The sequence below is a fragment of the Siniperca chuatsi genome, linkage group LG3 (assembly GCF_020085105.1).
Source record: "Siniperca chuatsi isolate FFG_IHB_CAS linkage group LG3, ASM2008510v1, whole genome shotgun sequence".
NCBI lineage: Eukaryota > Metazoa > Chordata > Actinopteri > Centrarchiformes > Sinipercidae > Siniperca > Siniperca chuatsi.
In genome coordinates, this window is record NC_058044.1 from 9,924,210 (window position 1) to 9,944,774 (window position 20,565).

The window sequence follows — 20,565 nt, forward strand, 5'->3', positions numbered from 1 at the left end:
CATGAACCACTTCTTGTAGACAGCATGGTGGAGATTGTCCCTCAAGTGGAAGGTCCTGGTTCAAGCTCCACATGTAAACTGTGATGTATTCATGTTACTTACGTGCTCAAGAACTTGACACTAAATCACTATCAACTCCTTTACCCGACTCTGTGTGGAGACAGAAAAGAATAATTCCTCATTGCAGGATTTGGGGAAAGTGTACTGCATCATTGCTGTTGCTTCTAAATAGATTGGCTCAGATTGTGCACGATGAAGAGAACAAAACCACTATTCAGCATTTTTACATTTTCTTTGAAATCATAACACATTTTTTAAAATCTAATTGTTTCCACCCTTGTTGCAGCATGATCTCTTATTGTAAATCCTGCACTGTAACATCTGAGTTCAGAGATGTACGCCTATGAGAAAATGTACATTATGTATTGTACTATACTGTTGCACACTCCTGTGATAGGCCACTATTGTATTTGAAGAAGAGAACAGGCAGTTGGGTCAGTCTCCTGGGTCACTCCTGAAGAAATGACCCACAGCTTCATTCGGACACCGTGGTTTGTTTTGCTTTCACTCCGTTTGTGTGAGCATTTTATGAGAACAGTGATTTGGAAGGAAGCATGAATGACTCTTGAGTGAGCGTAGGACCTCGTGCACGTCCGTATGAGTGTGTGTGTGTGTGCGCGTGTGTGTGTCATCTCCAGCTGAGTAGCAGGATGCAGACAACCAGGAAGAGATAAGCGGGGGTGAATGGAGGGAGCCCTGCGTGTGTGTGTATCGAGTGTGTGCGTCTGTGTGCATGTGTGCGTTCGCGTAGGGAAATCACTTCACAAAGGCCTGGAAGTGTGTGTTCTCCTGTCTACCAGTGTGGGACTCGGAGGAGATAAGCAGACAGCCAAATATTCCCCTTGTGTTTTCCCAGCAAAAACAGGAGGCGGAATACCAACCACTCAGACCGATGCCACAGGGTCAGGCCTGGAATGAGCCACTTCTTATAAGCTCCACACACACATATAAAGGACACAGCCACCAACTCTTTACACACTGACAACAAAATGGGTCCACACTAGGGGTGCAACCAACAATTCTCTTCATTACCGATTCATCTGTTGATAATTTTTTCAATTTATGGATGGATGTGCATATGCAAAAAAGTTTATTTTTAGCAGCATTTCCCCAGACACTGTAAACCTATCAATTTATGTGCATGCATGTACATGTGTAGACTCCGACAGGTGCATTTCTGTGTGCATATTTGTGTATGTACACAACATTTTAGATGTTAAGAGGTTTATGTGCGAGTATGTATATGTTGGGAAGATACACACTGATGACTGACCGTGGGAGATGTGGTTGTGTAAATGGAGGTTGAGCGTGAAATGGTGTAAGAGAATACCAATTACAAGTTCTCAGAGCCCATGTACAATTGCTTGTTTTGTCCTACCAACAGTATAAAACCCCAAGATATTTATTTTAAAATGATATAAAACAGAGAAATAAGCAAATCCTCACATGTGCGAAGCCAGAATCAGGGAATGTTTGGCATTGTTGCTAATACTTGAATAACTTGCTTGAATAACTATGCTTGAAGAAAGATTGATTGCTTATCAAAATTGCTGTCAATTAATTTGATGTTTTCAAGGTCAAGAATAAACTTTGAACCTCAACTTTTAAGTCAACATGAATGACAGGTTGAAAGAGGTTTGAACATCTACCGTTGGACAATCTGCAGATAAGGACCCTGTATTTCGCCCAAAAGCTCCATAACAGCTACTAAAAGGACCTTGAGGTGACATTATTTTGTCAACCGATTAATTTTCTGTCAGCCGACTAATCGATTAATCTACTAACCATTTCACCACCAGTCCTCGCACCATGCACAAACAGATTATATGCATTAATATTACCTCATTCAGAAGCTTGTCATGATATTAGGGCATGTAAGAGGAAGATGAAAGGGAATATTAGGTAAATCCTGAAAGCCCACAAGTCTCCTGGTGCATTCAGACTGAACACAAAATGAAAATTAGAGATGGCACGAATGCATAAAAAGTTCATGTAAGGATGTGAACAGATGTAGATTTGATCTAGGTGGTGTTAATTGCCATTAAGACATATCCAAAATGTTTCAACTTAAGCAAAAACATTTAAGGCTATCTTATTTGAGGTATTTGACGCCATTAATGTACAAAGACCGGAGCAAAATGGAGAGTGTTAGAATAAAAGTTTTGAAATCTGTCACACATACATTTGCATGCTGTTAAGTATGCACAGCAAACGTCCGTACTGTCTCTTGGCTGTTTGTGGAAACAAGGACTGCACTTCAGCAGCCAAACTGGCATGAATAAAGACATTTGATTTGCATTTAATCTGAACACAAGATGCATACTATGGAAATGTGATGTTCCCAGTTCAAGTCCAGACAGGGGCTGTCTTGCCGCATGTTGCCCCCCTTCCCTCGCTTTCCCCGCGTTATTGGTTGCTCTTTACTGTCAACTATCTAATAAAGGTTAAACAATGCCTTAAAAATAACATTTAAAAATGAAAAGATTCTGTAAAACATGCACACGTGATTTTACTCAACAGGAAGAAACAGAAACTGCTCTGGAAAACGGGATACTCGTGTGTGCAATTGCTGTGCGAAATCTAAGCGTGTGAGAATGAATACATTCTTTATGTGCACTGATATTTCCAGCAAATAAAAACACTGCCTATGTTTTCTCACTTATTTTAACCTACAAGAGTCGCTCAGTTACTCAAACATATGTAGACTGACTGTCTCCCTGTAACCTGCCGGGCTTCCATCCAAACACACACACACACGGCCAGGTCTTAGCATAACTAAAATCCACAGAGTCATGGGATTGCAGTATCAACATAAAATCCCGCACACAGAGATCAGTGTAGCATGCACATGAAAACACACACATAGAGACACACACACACTGGCCAGCATCCAGGGTTGTCAGGTTTGTGTATTTGGTATGTGAGGAATGTGTGTTGGTCAGCGTGTGAACGCTCAGGGTTCAGGGTGGAGTTCTTATCAGTCCAACGTGTCATCACAGACAACATTAAGGCTGCGTTAAAAACCATTAAAAACCACATACGAACATATACGTGTACACAAACACATCTGCACACACACACACAGTCAGACGGGTGTAAACAAAACAAGAATCTAGAGTAGAAGATGCTTACTGGTCTTACAACATTGTAACATCTCTCTTGCAACTTTGCACAAACAGAAGAGGAGAGGAGAAGTTCAGATTCCTCCACCTGCTCTGTAGGAATGATGCTGGTTCTGCAGGAGGGTTAACATGCAACAATAATCCTTACTGGTCTGGACTGTTCTTTATGTTAAAAGAAGACTGGCACAAGTCTGTACACCTGAACACACAAAAACATGAGTGCAAGATGAAGGCAGACTTGCCGGCAATAGAGCCTAGACACTTTTGGAGTACCAACCAAACTGAGCCCATAGCATTAAAGTTCCCTTCCAGACATGTTTTAGAGTATGTAAAAATACTCTGCTATGATTAATATCTTGTTTAACATGGTTTTCCCACATAAAAAGTTTTTTTTAAAAACTCTGAAAAGGGGCTGGAAGCTACTCTTTCTCCCTCATTGAGAAATTCTGGATCTCTGAATGCCCCGCCCACCATTACTGCGAGTTAGGCTGACCGGTGCCGGTGAGAGCATGGATATGGGTGAGGGTCATACATCCATGGTGAGAGAGCGGTGCACGTCAAGATGACTAGAGTTAGAGGAAACATCGGAGAGATTCAGCCAAACATTTCTGAGTCTCAGTCAGACCCAGATGAGTCTATTGTGCACCAAAATCAGCGACTAGCAGATGTATCAGAATTGTTAGTGTAGTTAGCATCTTTTATTTGTGTTGTTTGTTAGCTTATTAGCTTGTAACTGGCAGTGGCTGACACAGTGTTAGTGGTTGTGAAACATACAATAATATCTGCTACGATGTTACACTGTGTTCACATTGTTATTATGTAACGTTATAATGGAAGGAAACTCCAGGGTCCAGTTTACATCCAAAAACTGCACACTCACCATGTTTGCTGTCAAAACGTTCAATACGCTAATTTAGTGCAAACTCTGGCTCTCTGTACTAACAAGTCCGCTCTGCACTGGAGGTTTCAGGTTTCTTTGCCAGTGGCATTGCGTTTGGCTTTCAGATTTGTGACGTCCCAAATCTAGCTTGCCCGGAGTCTGTTTGAATTTCAGATTTTAGGGAAGTGTACAGACATCTCCCCCTTCAGTAGAGGAATATGAAAACATCTCTCTAGTGACAAACTTTGCACAGATACAAGTCAGTAAAGTCAAGGTCTGACATTTTAGGGGGCTTAGAAAAACATAAGAAAAACACATTTTTGAGTGGAGGGGCACTTTAAGTATCAAAAACTGTTCAGTATTGAAAGATGGCATCAAATGCTTGTTGAGGTTCTTGTTTATTTATTCATTGATCATGAACATCTGGAAATCACAACACTTAACTGTGATTTAAACTGTTAAAATGTTTTTAGGAAAAGTTATATGACTAAATGTCTGTTTTTCTCAAACTAAGGTACTGCTCTGTGCCGGTATGATTACTGAAACTCAGGTATCATATTGGTACCAGAATTGAACATTTTCAATGTACAATTATACAAAGCCCCATGAAAACTACAGTAAGTAGATGCACTGGACACCAACAAATACTGTACACACAGGACATACAGTATGTAGTAAAAGACAGAAGCTAAGTTTAATATAGGGACTGCATAAAATCTTAAGTGAATCTCCAGGCTTTGTGTTGAAAACATGAGTTCATTTGGGCGCAGCACACAAAGACACCAAGCATGTCACACACACCTATAAAAGACCTATGATATACTGAGGGAAACACTTCGATAAACCCCACTTTAAATCAGTGACAATCAACACATTCATTTATGATCACTTTGTATAGATGCTCCTGTGTGTGTGTGTGTGTGTGTGTGTGTGTGTGTGTGTGTGTGTGTGTGTGAAAGAGAGAGAGCGTGCATCAGTGCGTTTTGGTACAGTTGAGTCCAGCTGTTTCTCATCTTCCTTGATGGTTGATTTCAGACACATACTTAAATGCGCATGCACAGTCTGTCCGTATATGCACAAACATTTCGGTTACAATCAGGACCAAAATTCTGCCTACAGGTGATGCACGCACGGAATGTGTGCGCGTGCATCTCAGGAGGACACGGGCTTAGCAGGATCGTCACCGGGCTGCACGTGGCATCCACCGGCGGGATCACCACCAACACTAAATTATCGGTTATGAGGGGTGGGGAAAGAGGGGCATCTGGACCAGTGTGCGCACACACATGCACACACATACAACCGCTGTCATCATACACACATACACGTGCCACCTCCGTGCCAGCGCGCACGAGGGTAGGATAACCGCGACCAGATGCGCAAGATTATTTATTTGCAATGCTATTTTATGATTAAAAACTAAAACAGAGTGAAAACAGGACTCACCAGCTTTGCACGGGTCTTTGTAGTCAATGGTCTCCGCTCTGTCCTCTTCATAATAATCATAGTCTGTCTCCTCGTAGTCGAAACAGTTACAAATAGTCACTTTGCCCCAGAAAGTCAAGCCGGCAAGCACCAGCGTGATCCAGCGCATCTTAGCGGCCAGTGCCGAGGGCACTCGGTCCATCTGAAGACTGAAATAAACGAATAAAGGCCCCTCTGCTCGTCTCCTCTGCTGTTAGGAGATGGTCAATCCACTCTCCAAAGAAAGCATCGGCGGCAGGAATTTAACGGCTCATTGTGAAGATCGCTCTCCTCTCTGACAGTCTGGACAGTGTGGAGGTTGCTGTAAGGTAAGTTACTCTGCCCGGCTCTCCTCCATGGTAAAAGTACACTGAGGCGTCTGTTTGTCCGTCCCGGTGTCTGTCAGTCAGCAAAGTGTCCGCTGAGGAGCTCCGCTGTCCTCCGCTGTGGCTTCGCAGGTGAGGCTGCTGTGGGGATAAACAGGAGAGAGAAGCGGTGAGGGGATCAGGACTGGATGATCTCTGAGCGCAAAGACGCACGGCGGTGTGTCTGCTGCTCTGCTGCTCACACAAGAAACATCCGCCTCGCATATTTCCGACCAGTACTGTTGTCTCACACTCTCTCGCGTAGTGCACCCCCCCCCCCTCTCTCTCCCGTGTCCGATAGTGGTGCTGTCTCTCTCAACCCGAGTCAGCGCACCGCCTACACACACACAAACACACACACACACACACACACACACACACACCGCCAAATACCTGCACTGTTCGACCCAAATGGTGCAGAACCAAAACTTTCTTTGTCTTCTATCTGCTGCCGTTTTAATCTGCAAAGACTCTCTCTCACACATACACACACACACTAAGCAGAGAAAGACGCATACATTTGGACAACCCACTGTAATAAATTCACTTCAGGGGGCTCCTTTTCCTTCTCAGCGCGGTGACAGTGGAGGAAGCGCGCACTGATCTTTACAGGTTATTGGACCTTTACTCACACGGATCCGTTAAATACAGTGAACTTATACAGTAAAAACCGGTAGCGGTAAAAGTAACACGACGGCTACAAATTGGCCTTTGGGTTTTAGTATTCATCACCCTTTAGACCCGGTGCATAATGGGTGTTACCTGGTTATTTAGAGGCAGGTGCCAAGTAGGTGACAGCCAAACCATAAATGCCCAGAGGTAGTTTAGACTAGGTTGCTTTTATGACCATGACAAGTCTGTCCTTATACTTCCTCTCGTCTCTTAATTTTCTGTCCTAGAAAGAGAGAAATGGAAAAAAGATCTAAGGGTATAGATTAATTGCAATTCAGGACAATTAGGCTTAATTAGGCCTTGTGCGTAAAAACGTTGGACGGTATAGATCGATATATAGGTGGGTAAACTGGCTTCCCTGTACAGCAGCATGACATATACAGTGTAAGGTGGTAAAGAAACAGATCTTATAATACGCTATGACATTCAGAGGGTGATCATTATGAAGCAAAACACTGATTACATTAGTCCGAGTGTTTGGGGAATGTTCCTCAATCACCGAAAGAAAATACAAACAAATACTTGAAACCAACATTTATTGACGATTTTGAGTTTTATTTCTAATTATTTATTTAGCTAGTTTGGTTTTGTCTGTAAATTCAGCAAAGTTGGAAAACTGAACCAGGTTTCTCTCCAACTGTGCCAATTAATGGAGAGTACAAGCAACCAAGCATAGATAGATAGATAGATAGATAGATAGATAGATAGATAGATAGATATGCTTACATTTAGAGCTACATCAGTCTGTTATTCAGCTATGATGTCTTCTCTAATCTGTCATAAACACTAACTATGCCAGCAGTAGGTCGGTCAACAACAGATGAGTGAACTGAGTTCATGTGGGTTTATGATCCTGCACTGCATCACTGGTACCCACTAGTACAATGCAGGAACCTCTACTATGTGTGTGTGTGTGTGTGTGTGTGTGTGTGTGTGAGAGAGAGAGAGAGAGAGAGAGAGAGAGAGAGAGAGAGAGAGAGAGAGAGAGAGAGAGAGAGTGGAACCAAAGGCGCTTTTCAAATTGAGAAAAGAACATTTACCGCCAGTTAAACTTGGCGTCTAATTTTCCCTAAATTTTGCACGGACTGTAAAGTTGTCAGCAGCCACCCACAATCGCCCAAGTGCAACCTACACGCGCAGACACAAGCAGTAAAAATAAAACAGCAGCAGTTGTTGACAGACAAGCGGTGCAGCCTGTGAACACCTTGCCAAGGTAAATCCTCCTGAGACGAGTTCACCCTGCGTCTCCACAGCTTACCTGCTGCGTTTACCTGCCCGGGGCGCGTCGGTTTGCTGCGGCGCCACGAAGCGACCCATCCTCGGTCAAATGCAGCTGGATCTTCTCAGGAGTCTCTGGGGGCCTCCGGTGTCACTCGGTACACCAGTACAGTTCCGAACGTGCCCGTCTCCCCCCATTTATTACCGGGAGATTACCGGAGCGCTGTCTCTGCTGCTCCCGACTAATCCTGCCCTCGGTGAGAGGTAGCGGCGCGCTGACGTCACTCTATCAATCCAGCCGCAAGCTGTCCACTACACACGCCTGGGCACGGACACAAATCCCCTGGAGCCAGCACACACACAGGATTTTATTTAGTGTCCGTCAACACACTCCTGATTTTTGTCCCCAAAATAGGTGACAGCCTGAACTTTAATATTATAAGATTTTTTTTTTTTTTTTTTTTTAAATCAGCAGGTTGAAATTGTTTCCTCATACAAATATCTGGGAGTTCATATTGATATGAAACTGAATTAGTCAGAAAATGTCAATTAACAACACTGAGAGCCTACAGCAATGCTAGCAGCTCTGTGAGGCTGTGCTTTGAGCTAAATGCTAAGAGCTATCAGCATGCTCATAATGACAATGCTATGACATTCTGATGTTTAGCAGATATAATGTTTACCATGTTCACCATCTTAATTTAGCATGCTAGCATGTGCTAGTTAGCACAAAATGCAAAGTACAGCTGAAGCTGATGGGAAGCCATTATATAGTTATTTGTCACTGTGCAACTAGTTTACCCTCTAGAGATTAAGACAGTTATCTAAAACTAAATAAACCAAAACTTGGGGCATTGTGTGGAAAAACTTCTACACAACATCGTGTGTGTGTTTGTGGTCTGGATTTCCCTCCTAAGCAACTGCTAATTAACACCGGGGAGGGCATTGAGTGGCGTTTGGGCCTCTCCAACCACTTACTGTACCTCTGTGTGGTTGCCATCCAGCCAATCTATTCAGCAAAATGCTTCCTTCTTAAACAGGATCCAGCTATTGAGATTAATGCTGTGTGCAGGTATTTGTGTCCCTATTTAAAGCATTTATCGATCAGTGCGTCTCTGAAACTCTGTTAAAGTACCTCGCCAGCATTCTGACCCAGCACACTGACCACCACCGCCACCGCCACCCCTCCCTGAAACCGCACACACTCACACAGATGCACACACACACACATCAGGAGGAACCCTCCAGCAGCCCCACGAGACTCCCCCAAGTGCTGTGGTCTGCAGGTATTGGAGCACTATTATTAGCTTTGTTTTCCTCAAACACACTTTCCCATCAATTCTATATGCAGTAGCTCAACTCCACAAGGTTTGCACTGTACTTGTTTTACTTTAAAGGTATATACTCTGCCCCAAATCCGTCAAACATTCAAATCGAAAAGTATTAGTAAAATGTTTAAAGTTTTGTCAAAGACTGGGATTAAGTAGCTCTGGTTATCTTAACTTCAGTCAGTCGGTTTCCAGTGGTGACCAATTGTCAATGCAGAGAAACAACATCAAAACTCAGAAACAGAAACTTCTCGAACCACAACCGCAGCATAATCCTCCTCTCTGCTGTCCATCCAAATGCTTACTATGCTCTAAACAATCGTCACTTTGTCAATATACAGATGGGTGACAAATTAGAGGAAAAACCAACATGGTACAACATAGTATGGAGTCAGGCCACCACAAGCCTCCAGAACAGCTTCAGTGCTCCTCGCCAAGTCTGTGGAAGTCTGTCGGAGGGATGAACACCATTCCTCCTCAAGATATTAGCATCAGAGACAATCACTGAATAGATCTGAGGATGAAAGTTTATATTATTTGGTGTAATGGTGGTGGGGAGCATTGTCTTACATGATGGTTCAAAATCTTCCATATGTGTGAAACTGGGTTGAGATCTGGTGGCTGTAAAGGCCGTAGCATTTTATTCACATCATTTTCATACTTACACCATTCAGTGAGCCCTGGTGCACGGAAGGCGTTACTGCTAATGTAATCACTCGTCTTGCAAAGGGAACGGAAACACAAAGACACGGGACAGTGCATGGACTAGTAAGCCGGTGAATTTACCTCCAATGTCCCTTAAGGGTAAGATGAGGACCTACAGTACGCTACATTGGATGGTAAATTAAGAACTCCACACCATGGATGCCTCTTTATTTTGTAGCCATCATAACAGCGGCGGGATTTTGACTGAACACAACAAACATACTCACCTGCCCATGGTAGCAACTGCTGTCCCTACAACCCCATGATCCTTCCCACCCTTAGAAGGTGATTTCACCCACAAGAAAGAGCCACTAAAATTATGTGAATCAAGTCATTCAAGTCAAATGCAATTACAATATTGAATGCATAGACTCTTTATGACACTTTCACAAACTGGATTTTGCATCCAGCCCCTATTTTCTTAAATAACTATATCCGAGTCTTTTAAAGCCATGTTTTTGTTGGTGCTATGTTCCTGATGTCTGTCCTCATCACTTGTCTTGTGTTGTTTTTAATGCTGTGTGATGAAGCCAAAGACAATTTACCATTTTGCTGACAACAAACTAGCAACTTTTTTCTACAAGGTATGCTGTCTGAAACATTAGACAGCTGATAAAAGGTGGAGGCAGAGGAAGGGCAGAAATGATAAGAATACCAGAGGTAAGAAAAAAAGAATATTATGTTTTCTCTCAGGCCTGCTGACTCTGATAGTGTTTTAGGTTTTTTATGAAATTCCCCCTGAGGGAGCAAAATGGTAGCCAGAGACATCCATCACCTTTTGGCTAAAATGCCACAGGAAGACAGTCACTGCTGACACCACAGCAGAGTACAACAGAGGATGATAATGCTTAGATATTGTTTAGTAGCTCCAAAAAATGTCTAAGCAGTTTAATTTCTTTATCACTTATTAAATTTGACTGGTGCCAAATAAACAAAAAACTACAAGAAGGTTTTCACTTTGAAGCAACTTAAGTGAAAGTTTAAAGGGAATATCAAGCTTTTTTTTTCTTAAGCAAGTCATTGATTCACACTTCCACGAAATGTGAAGATACAGTGTAAAACTTATAGAAAATGTAATATAAATGATGGATGTTACTGTCCTGTGTTAGTGGAGAGAGCACACACACATGCATACACAAACACACTCCTGGACTCTCATACAAGCTATATGAAGTAGTCTCTCCTTATGTAAACAGAGAGCGCGGAGGGAAGATGAGGTACAGAGAGGAAATCCTCTGTTTAAATGCCAAGCCGTGCGTGCCATTCTCTCTCTCCTGTTCTTATTTCCTCTTTTCTGCACCTCTCAGATTCTCCACCTTCATCTCTCCTCCGCTGCCTCCTGTGTGTTTGTGCATGTGGGCGTGACTGCGTGGGTGTGCACGTGCCAGCTTGTGGCTCACATTCATGATCCCGATCGTGCGTTTGGAAAGATGACACGGATCGCTTTTGTGTCTGTGCCACCAGATTTAACCAACCGGGGAGAAGAAGAATGAATGCAGGATGCATATTGGAGTAAAAGGAAAAGATGGAAAAAAGAGAAATGAATACTGGAAAAGGAGACAGAGAAGATTCAATGTCATATCCTGGAGTATCCTATTGATAAACGCTTGATTGGAAAATTATGTAGGGCAGCGCTCAGAGGAGCAGTTGTCCAAGACCTTTGACTTTTCACACCTTTATGATCCACATAATCTCCTTAAATTTCACCTTACTTTCAAAGTTAGATAAAGCATATTTTTCACAGTATTTAATGGAATAGTTCAACATTTTGAGAAATACGCTATTTGCTGTCTTTCCGAGAGTTAGATGAGAAATTTAATACCATTCTCATGTCTGTGTGTTAAGTACAGAGCTGGTGCTGGGAGGTGTTTAGCCTAGCTTAGCAGAAAGACAAGGAGAAACCGCTAGCCTGGCTCTGTCCAAAGTTAAAAAATACCCCTACCAGTACCTCTAAAGCTTACTAATTAACATGATTTATCTTGTTTCTTTAATCCGTACACAAACACAAATGTAGAAACAACAATTTGTGATTTTAGGGGCAGTAATGTGACACTATTTCTTGTTTCCCCCTGCTTTTAGACTTTATGCTAAGCTAGCCACTCTCAGGAGTAAAATTAATAATTGTATTTCCCAAAATGTTGAACTATTTGTTCAACAACATCACATTTTCTGTATTTGATTGTGTAAGTGTTTTATTAAAGCTAAGCTATAGTATTATTTGATTTACACTGTGCGAAATACTAAAATCCAAGATACCTTTCTGTCTGCAACATTACATTAAATGAAAAATTAGGAAAAAAAGGTTTATTTAATACTCATTTCCCTGTAATTCACATTACACTTTTGGTGTCTCTGGAAATCTTTGAGCGTAATTGTGTATTTGAACAGCACTTGTACACACAGCATGAGTTTGTAATGATTGCAAGTGAACCAGTAAAAGCATTCATGCACCCTTAAACATCAGTGTTTGCCCTGCTCCTATTTACAGCAGTACTAAAATAAGATGTTGCTGAATGAATTACAAAAACGTTCATCTTATCAAATCCTTTAATCAAACTATTGTGCCTTTATTTACTTAAAAAGAAGAGAAAAAGTGGACATAATGTAGGTACATATTTATTTCTAGTGAAAATCTCTTCTTCTTACTTGTTTTTATTTGAATTATTGTGTGGTGAAATTTCACTTGGAGAAAGGTGAACTAATCTCCCCCCACTTGCAGGTTTTTTAGTTAGACACAAACAACATTTGAAAACTAAATATTAAAATTATTTGTTGATCTGGACATTTTTTCAATGCTGCAAAAGGAGGATGACAGTTGGAAGACCAGATGATGCTGAGTTAGATTTTGGTGAATTGAACAGTGACACAGAAAGAAGAAGTGTGAGCAATAACAGACCAAATCCTCCTTTTCACACCATCTCGCTGCTCTGAAAGCCCAAGATGATGTATGTGTGTGTGTGTGTGTGTGTCTGTGTGTGTAAATGTAAACAGTAGTCCTTTGCTGACACAGCACTTCTTCAGGAACTTGGGATTGTGTGTGTGTATGTGTGTGCGCCCTGGCCTCGCCCTGGCCCCTGCAGATATGCTTCCTTTTAGAGAGACTGTAGAAATAAGCAGCGTAGACCGTAGACTCTGTGTGTGTGTGTGCGTGTGTGTGTGTGTGTGTGTGTGCATGCGCGTGTGTGTGTGTTAGACAGTTGAATTTCTGTAGAAAGACTTTTCTCCAGGTCGTACATTTTTTAAATATGAAATAATTTAATGTGAAGCAGCTCTTGTAAAGCACTCACAAACTCACTCAGTCATGTTTAGCAGATTCTTCACAGGGGTGGGAGCTGTTCAACACCTGTCAACATGCACCACCTATAGGAAAAGAAAGTGTCATCAGCAACAATGCGTTCACGTTCAGACACAAAGAGGCAGGCTCTCTTTCTTGTCTGTCTAAAGCTTGAAGCTTGTGGGCATGTTTGTGCACAGAATTTACAAGCTCTCAAGTGGCCACACGGTGCATAACAAAATAGTTAATTTCCTTACAGTTACAGTATATCGTAGGGCTGGGCAATATCACGATTAACTGTCACATTTACCTCTGTAACGATTAATAAACTATATCTTATTAACGACACTTGTGGACAAGATTGTCTGTCCTCACAGTTGAGCTCTTAATAATTCTTTGTACTGAAAATAAACAAAAAATCATGGATTATGACTGAGTAATATTTATTTAACATATTCGATAGTTAAAAACACTTTTAAGTATTTGTTTGCTAAAATAGGGAAATAAAACTTGTGAGTCGTTTTGTTTATCCGAGTTAGTTCCTCGGTTTTAGAGTCACTTATCCACTTGTTTCTGTGAAGATCACAGTCAAGTTCTGCAGTGTAATTTGTAGCCCTCATAAGCACATTTGACAAAAAATAAGGAGTACAGGGTTAGAGAGACCTATTACTCCTCTAGGATGCATGTATAAAAACAAATCTGCATCATACCTGTAGTCAGACAAGAAGGAAAAAAGGTTTGGGTTTGAACTCGAATACAATTCATGTTGGAGTCTAATGCTAATAAGCTAACAGTGTCTCACTTAGTTTAAAGACAAAGAATAATGTTAAAACATTTTCAATAATCAACGCAATAATCACACTGATTCACATTAACTACAGAAAATACAATTTTTAAAATAAAGTATTAAACACTGACACTATTTGAGGTTAGGGAAAGCAAACCAAAACTATTCAGGATCTACCAATTAAATATAAGTAGATCACAGCTGTTAAGAGGCTTTTTACTTTTTACCTTCTGCTTTGAGGACTCAGTGATGTTTTGTCTCACTGATTGTTGGACGTTTGCTCTACTGATCCTTGGCCTTACTTAATTCCTAACTGAAAGTAAAGTAACCAAGCACACACTCAAAAGCACACACACACACACACACACACACACACACACACACACACACAGCGCAGATGAGAGGAGATGTACTGTTTTGTGTTCTCAACAGTTCTTAATGTTCTCAAGGCCACTAATTCACCTTTGTACACTTTTTCTTACATATCAGATGAAAAAAGATCACATGCACATTTTTAATAACTTAATTTTTCCAGTTAGATGACGTTGGTTACTTTACTGGGATTGCCGCCACTTTGAACTTCAGGGAGTCAGTGAGCCCTGAGGAGGAAACCACTCTCTAATGAGGAACATTCACCAAGTCCACAATCACCACAACTAACAACAGCCACATGACGCAAGAGCTCAAATCCACATACAAGTAATGATCCGTGACCTGGCGGTGGATCCTTACAGAGGGGCTGCAGAGACCGATTTGTCTCTCTGAGTGGACTATACTGATACTCACTGCACAGACAAACTTCTGTCAGTGATTGTCAGGACATCAGCACACTACTGTCATCTGCAGGATTAAAGGAGTAATGACAAAGGAACATGGACTGCTGTCACACTGGACACCAGACCAGAGTGTAAAATTACAGATGATAGCCATGACCAAGAAAGACACTTATGCAACAAAAATACTTCTTTGATATATTGAAAAGTATATATCAAAGTAGTATACGTATACTTTCAAAAAGTCCTTCTTGTCTGAGTTGTGTGTTGTTGCCTGCAATGATGCTGAGCAATTTGGGAAAATAATACCTCACTGAAATATCATCTCATGAAATGCAGCGAAGTTGTATATTTTAAAAGTAAACTACAAGGAAAACAAGGGTTTCTGAAGTTTCTAACCCATATACAGTGCATACTGGGGAGTCTGCTTACAATGTTTCGTTAATGCTAAAGAAAAATGACAATGTCAGCTAGGGTGGCAACTAAACATTAATTTGTTTTGTCCATAAAATGTCAGAAAATAACGGAAAACACCCATCACAAGTTCTGAAAGTGACCTATTCAGATGTCTTGTCTGTTCAATAATCAAAGATATTCAGTTTACAGTGATATAAAACAGATAAAAGCAGCAAATCCTCATATTTGAGAAGCTGGATCCGGCAAATGTTTGGCATTTTTGTTTGGAAAAATTACTCAAATCATTATCAAATTTGATAATCGATACTCATCTTTCTTCTTGTAAGACTAAAGTTACATGAAGCAGACTTGGTTTGTGTCATTCTGAAAAACATCACCTATTGTCTAACATCACATTTGACTGTTGTTGACTGATCAGATTAATCTCTCTCTCTCTCTCTCTCTCTCTCTCTCTCTCTCTCTCGGTCTCCTCTGTGTCCCGGTCTGTCCTGAAGCCAGAGCAGCTTGATCAATGGTATTGATGAGGAGATGCTAATAGCAGATGCTAATAGGGCCGGTATGACTAATAGACCGAGGGAGCCATTGATCTGCAGAGTTAGCATCTAATGCTAAAACAGCTGATTCAACTGCATAGTTGGACTAAAAGTGCCACCCTTGCTCTGTATGTGTGTGTGTGTGTGTGTGTGTGTGTGTGTGTGTGTGTGTGTGTGTGTGTGTGTGTGTGTGTGTGTGAGGTGAATACTTAACAATACACTCCTGTAACAAGGTATTCCTGCTTTGGGCTGAAGGAAACAAATATACACACAGAAGGACACAGTAAGATATACAGTATGTACCTGTATACCTGTATTCACAGTAAAAGTCAAAATGCCATTCACATATAAACTCACAGTCACTCAGATTTGTCCATGTGTGTCTCTAACACACTAGAATTACACTAATAAATACACAGGTGGACATATCCTGGGTTTTTTGTGATTCACAGCTCAACAATAACCGATGACTTGTAATCAATCTCAGATACACTTGGGGGGGAAAGCAGTTACAGTGCCTTGCGAAAGTATTCGGCCGCCTTGAACTTTGCGACCTTTTGCCACATTTCAGGCTTCAAACATAAAGATATGAAACTGTAATTTTTTGTGAAGAATCAACAACAAGTGGGACACAATCATGAAGTGGAACGAAATTTATTGGATATTTCAAACTTTTTTAACAAATCAAAAACTGAAAAATTGGGCGTGCAAAATTATTCAGCCCCTTTACTTTCAGTGCAGCAAACTCTCTCCAGAAGTTGAGTGAGGATCTCTGAATGATCCAATGTTGACCTAAATGACTAATGATGATAATTAGAATCCACCTGTGTGGAATCAAGTCTCCGTATAAATGCACCTGCACTGTGATAGTCTCAGAGGTCTGTTTAGAGCGCAGAGAGCATCATGAAGAACAAGGAACACACCAGGCAGGTCCGAGATACTGTTGTGGAGAAGTTTAAAGCCGGATTTGGATACAAAAAGATTTCCCAAGCTTTAAACATCCCAAGGAGCACTGTGCAAGCGATAATATTGAAATGGAAGGAGTATCAGACCACTGCAAATCTACCAAGACCTGGCTGTCCCTCTAAACTTTCAGCTCATACAAGGAGAAGACTGATCAGAGATGCAGCCATGATCACTCTGGATGAACTGCAGAGATCTACAGCTGAGGTGGGAGACTCTGTCCATAGGACAACAATCAGTCGTATACTGCACAAATCTGGCCTTTATGGAAGAGTGGCAAGAAGAAAGCCATTTCTTAAAGATATCCATTAAAAAGTGTCGTTTAAAGTTTGCCACAAGCCACCTGGGAGACACACCAAACATGTGGAAGGTGTTCTGGTGCGATAAAACCAAAATTGAACTTTTTGGCAACAATGCAAAACGTTATGTTTGGCGTAAAAGCAACAGAGCTCATCACCCTGAACACACCATCCCCACTGCCAAACATGGTGGTGGGAGCATCATGGTTTGGGCCTGCTTTTCTTCAGCAGGGACAGGGAAGATGGTTACAATTGATGGGAAGATGGATGGAGCCAAATACAGGACCATTCTGGAAGACCTGAGACTGGGACAGATTTGTCTTCCAACAAGACAATGATCCAAAACAAGCAAAATCTACAATGGACTGGTTCAAAAATTAAAAACATCCAAGTGTTAGAATGTCAAAGTCCAGACCTGAATCCAATCCAGAATCTGTGGAAAGAACTGAAAACTGCTGTTCACAAATGCTCTCCATCCAACCTCACTGAGCTCGAGCTGTTTTGCAAGGAGGAATGGGCAAAAATTTCAGTCTCTCAATGTGCAAAACTGATAGACATACCCCAAGCGACTTAAAGCTGTAATCGCAGCAAAAGGTGGCGCTACAAAGTATTAACTTAAGGGGGCTGAATAATTTTGCACGCCCAATTTTTCAGTTTTTGATTTGTTAAAGTTTGAAATATCAATACATTTCGTTCAACTTCATGATTTTGTCCCACTTGTTGTTGATTCTTCACAAAAAATTACAGCTTTCTTTGTTTGAAGCCTGAAATGTGGCAAAAGGTCGCAAAGTTCAAGGGGGCCGAAAACTTTCGCAAGGCACTGTATATATTTAGAGTTATATAATTAGGGATGATGTGGTTAAGTATTTATTAATCTTACTATTTCTTTCTGAGCAAAATAAGCAATGTAAAAAGGTTTGTGCTCTTGAATTCTTAAGAAGTACTATACAAGGTTTATGTAGCCACAGTGAAAAGTCCCATTACGTAGGAAAATGGCCGCACACTGACAAAAACTTAAAGAGGACATGTACTGTCCATACTCTGACGTCCCTGTGACCACACATAACAAGCTGACGAGTTAACAAGCTAATGGAAAACACCTCTTCCCTCTTACCGCATTTTTCCTGATTGGGCATTGATGTTTCTCTGCAAGTCTACTTAAAGGCCCTGCACACCAGCACGTGTGTTTTCAGTAATGCTTGCTGATTCGACTTGTGCAGTGCGGGACTCCATGTACCTAACAGAATGATATAATAGATGTAATAACAAGTGCAACAAAGCCAACAGATGAGTCAGAGAGATGTCAATTAAACTGTGTCCACACCCACACAGTTTTCAGAAGACATCTAATCAGCTAAAAAAAATCACCTGTGAGGGTGTGCAGCCCTTTCAGTTTCTTGTAAGTTGTGCTGCCAATCATCCTGCGATTGAAACGTCCGCTTTTCTTTCACATTTTGACTCCTGTTGGATATGTATAACTTGCATCTGAAGAGCCTCGTCACGTTTTTTGTCAGTGTGCAGGCATTTTTTTCCTTAGTGATGGGACTATTTTATTCTAAGAATATTTGCTGTTGGCTTGTTTAAAACACTGGGATGCAGCAACATGCACAATGCTGTGGTACACGATCAAAGGGAATAACTGAACTGTAACATTTTTAAATTGCTTGACAGGTTCTTATACACTAATCACAGTCTGCATCACACTGCACTGTGCACATACTTTGTACTGTTTAGCCAATTTCACTATAAACATGCATAATCTAATCTAGTCTTATATTCAATCTTAACTCTAATATCAAATTGTAGCCTTCAAACAGCTTTTTGGCATGTCCTGAAATGACAAAATGTCCTCAGTTGCATGGTCTAGAACTCAAATGTGTCTTTACACAGATCCAAGTATTAAAGCGCACACAAACATACAGACACACTGCCCCGGATTCACAACAAGCACTCAGTGTACATTGAATTTAAGCTAATTTGTGCTGAACCTAGATTGTTTCATGTTAACATTAACAGTTTATTGTACTAGTACTTTAACAGTACTAGAGACATCTTGTAAAACCTTAACCTTGTTTTTACAGAAGACTGTAGATGCACTTTAACGGGAGTCATCTGAAAGATAAACTTGACAATATATCATTGTAGTTTGCAGACCACAATCGTTTACATTTTCTTTGACTCTTGAGGAAGTCGTCCGGACAGTCATTCATGAGTGAACTTCACATTGGCAGCACACAATGCTCATGTATTCGGAAATTATAACCTGAATTACTAAAAAATGTTATATTTAAAACCTGCAGCTACATGAATTTTGACCGGCATACAATATTTCAACAAAATGAGTGTACTTTTGCACACTAATTTACATTTGACTAACTTAATAAAAAAACTAAAACTGACTACATTATTTCAGACAAAAGAAATCTAGCAATGCCATTTAAATGCCACTTTTTCAGCAAATAAATTGTGTAGAACAAGGCTGAGCTGCAATTCAAAATACAGACTTGACTGACAGTGATGTTAAACAATTCCTGAAAATGTGGTGTATCACCAGTTAACGTTAGCTAACACTTAACTTTGCATTTTTGTGTATTTTGATATCCATACTAAATTAAATGAATGAATGAATCGTCATAAATAAACATTACTGTTTGTCATCTTCCAAATATCATCAGAAGTTAGCGACTAGCTAGCTAACAATGGAGGCTAATGAAGGGGTAGCATTTAGCAAGCTAGTTGGTGTGGACCAAACCAGAGCTAAAAGGAGAGATAATATTGGACTTACATTTGTCAGGTGGACAAAAACACAACTTCAGGGGGTCGATAATGTTGCTCTTCATCTCCTGGATGTGAAAGTAGGCAGCTGTGTTCCAACACGTTAGCCATAACAACTTTATCAAACCAGCGGTTTGGTGACAGCTGTGTATCTGTTAGCTTGTTTACAACTTGATTTGCCCCCTAGTGTCCAGGAATATACCCGCTTTAAACATTTGTCTCTTAGCAACCGTGAAGCTGATAATGTGTGCTCACTCTCTCTTTAAAATATTTCTTTCTGTATATTTTTTTATATATATATAGTTTAATAATTCCATAATAGACATACAAACAATAATGACCACCACAAGACAAAACAATAACAATAAACCCCCCACTTCCAACCCCATTACCCCAGACAGATAAACCAACAACAGGTTACACACAACACACCCAATCATTGCCTCCTTATAAAAACAAATAAACACAAAAACAGGGAAGTTATACAAAATCCTACATAATTCCTACAGGACGTCTTCACAACTGAAACATAAAACAGTATAAGTATCATTACTTAATCATAGTATATATTGTTCTAGTATGCTGTTATAGTAGATGGTATGATGGTATGAACCTTCCTGAGGGCAGGGCTTATGTAACACAGAGTAGCTTAAATTTCTGAGTTCCCGTTTCATTTTTTCACAGTTGAGAATGACTTCCGAATGGGAGCCGAAACGTCTTGATTCTGAAAACAGTGTCCAGATGACAACGACTGAAACCTTTTCTACGATAGATGGTATGATATCCCTCTTACATACAGTATACTATACTTTGCCGCTACTAATCACATCACTGTCTCTTCACCTGAGAGTACTGCAGTATTAGTTTAAGCACAACACTGCTCGTGGGTACTGTATGTATACTGTACTGCTTTCTTACAGCTGTAAGTTG

The 20,565-nt window shown here is 40.7% G+C and overlaps 1 protein-coding gene across 4 annotated transcripts in view; it reads right to left on the reverse strand.

Annotated features, from left to right (window-relative positions):
• The window catches only part of tll1 (tolloid-like 1), a 65,181-nt gene extending 45,349 nt beyond the window's left edge, over positions 1–19,832 (reverse strand). The window contains exons 1-4 of one of the 4 annotated variants that reach the window (XM_044191479.1): positions 19,646–19,832; positions 14,103–14,188; positions 13,110–13,174; positions 5,509–5,993 (exon numbers count right to left, since the gene is read on the reverse strand). In XM_044191479.1, coding sequence (XP_044047414.1) covers positions 5,509–5,689 — 181 coding nt within the window. In that variant the 5' untranslated portion in view covers positions 5,690–5,993; positions 13,110–13,174; positions 14,103–14,188; positions 19,646–19,832. Of the gene's footprint in view, positions 1–5,508; positions 6,171–7,821; positions 8,095–13,109; positions 13,175–14,102; positions 14,189–19,645 lie in introns of those variants that run through there. The other 3 variants (XM_044191480.1, XM_044191481.1, XM_044191482.1) reach the window with 3 other exon arrangements.
• Positions 19,833–20,565: the final 733 nt, after the last annotated feature.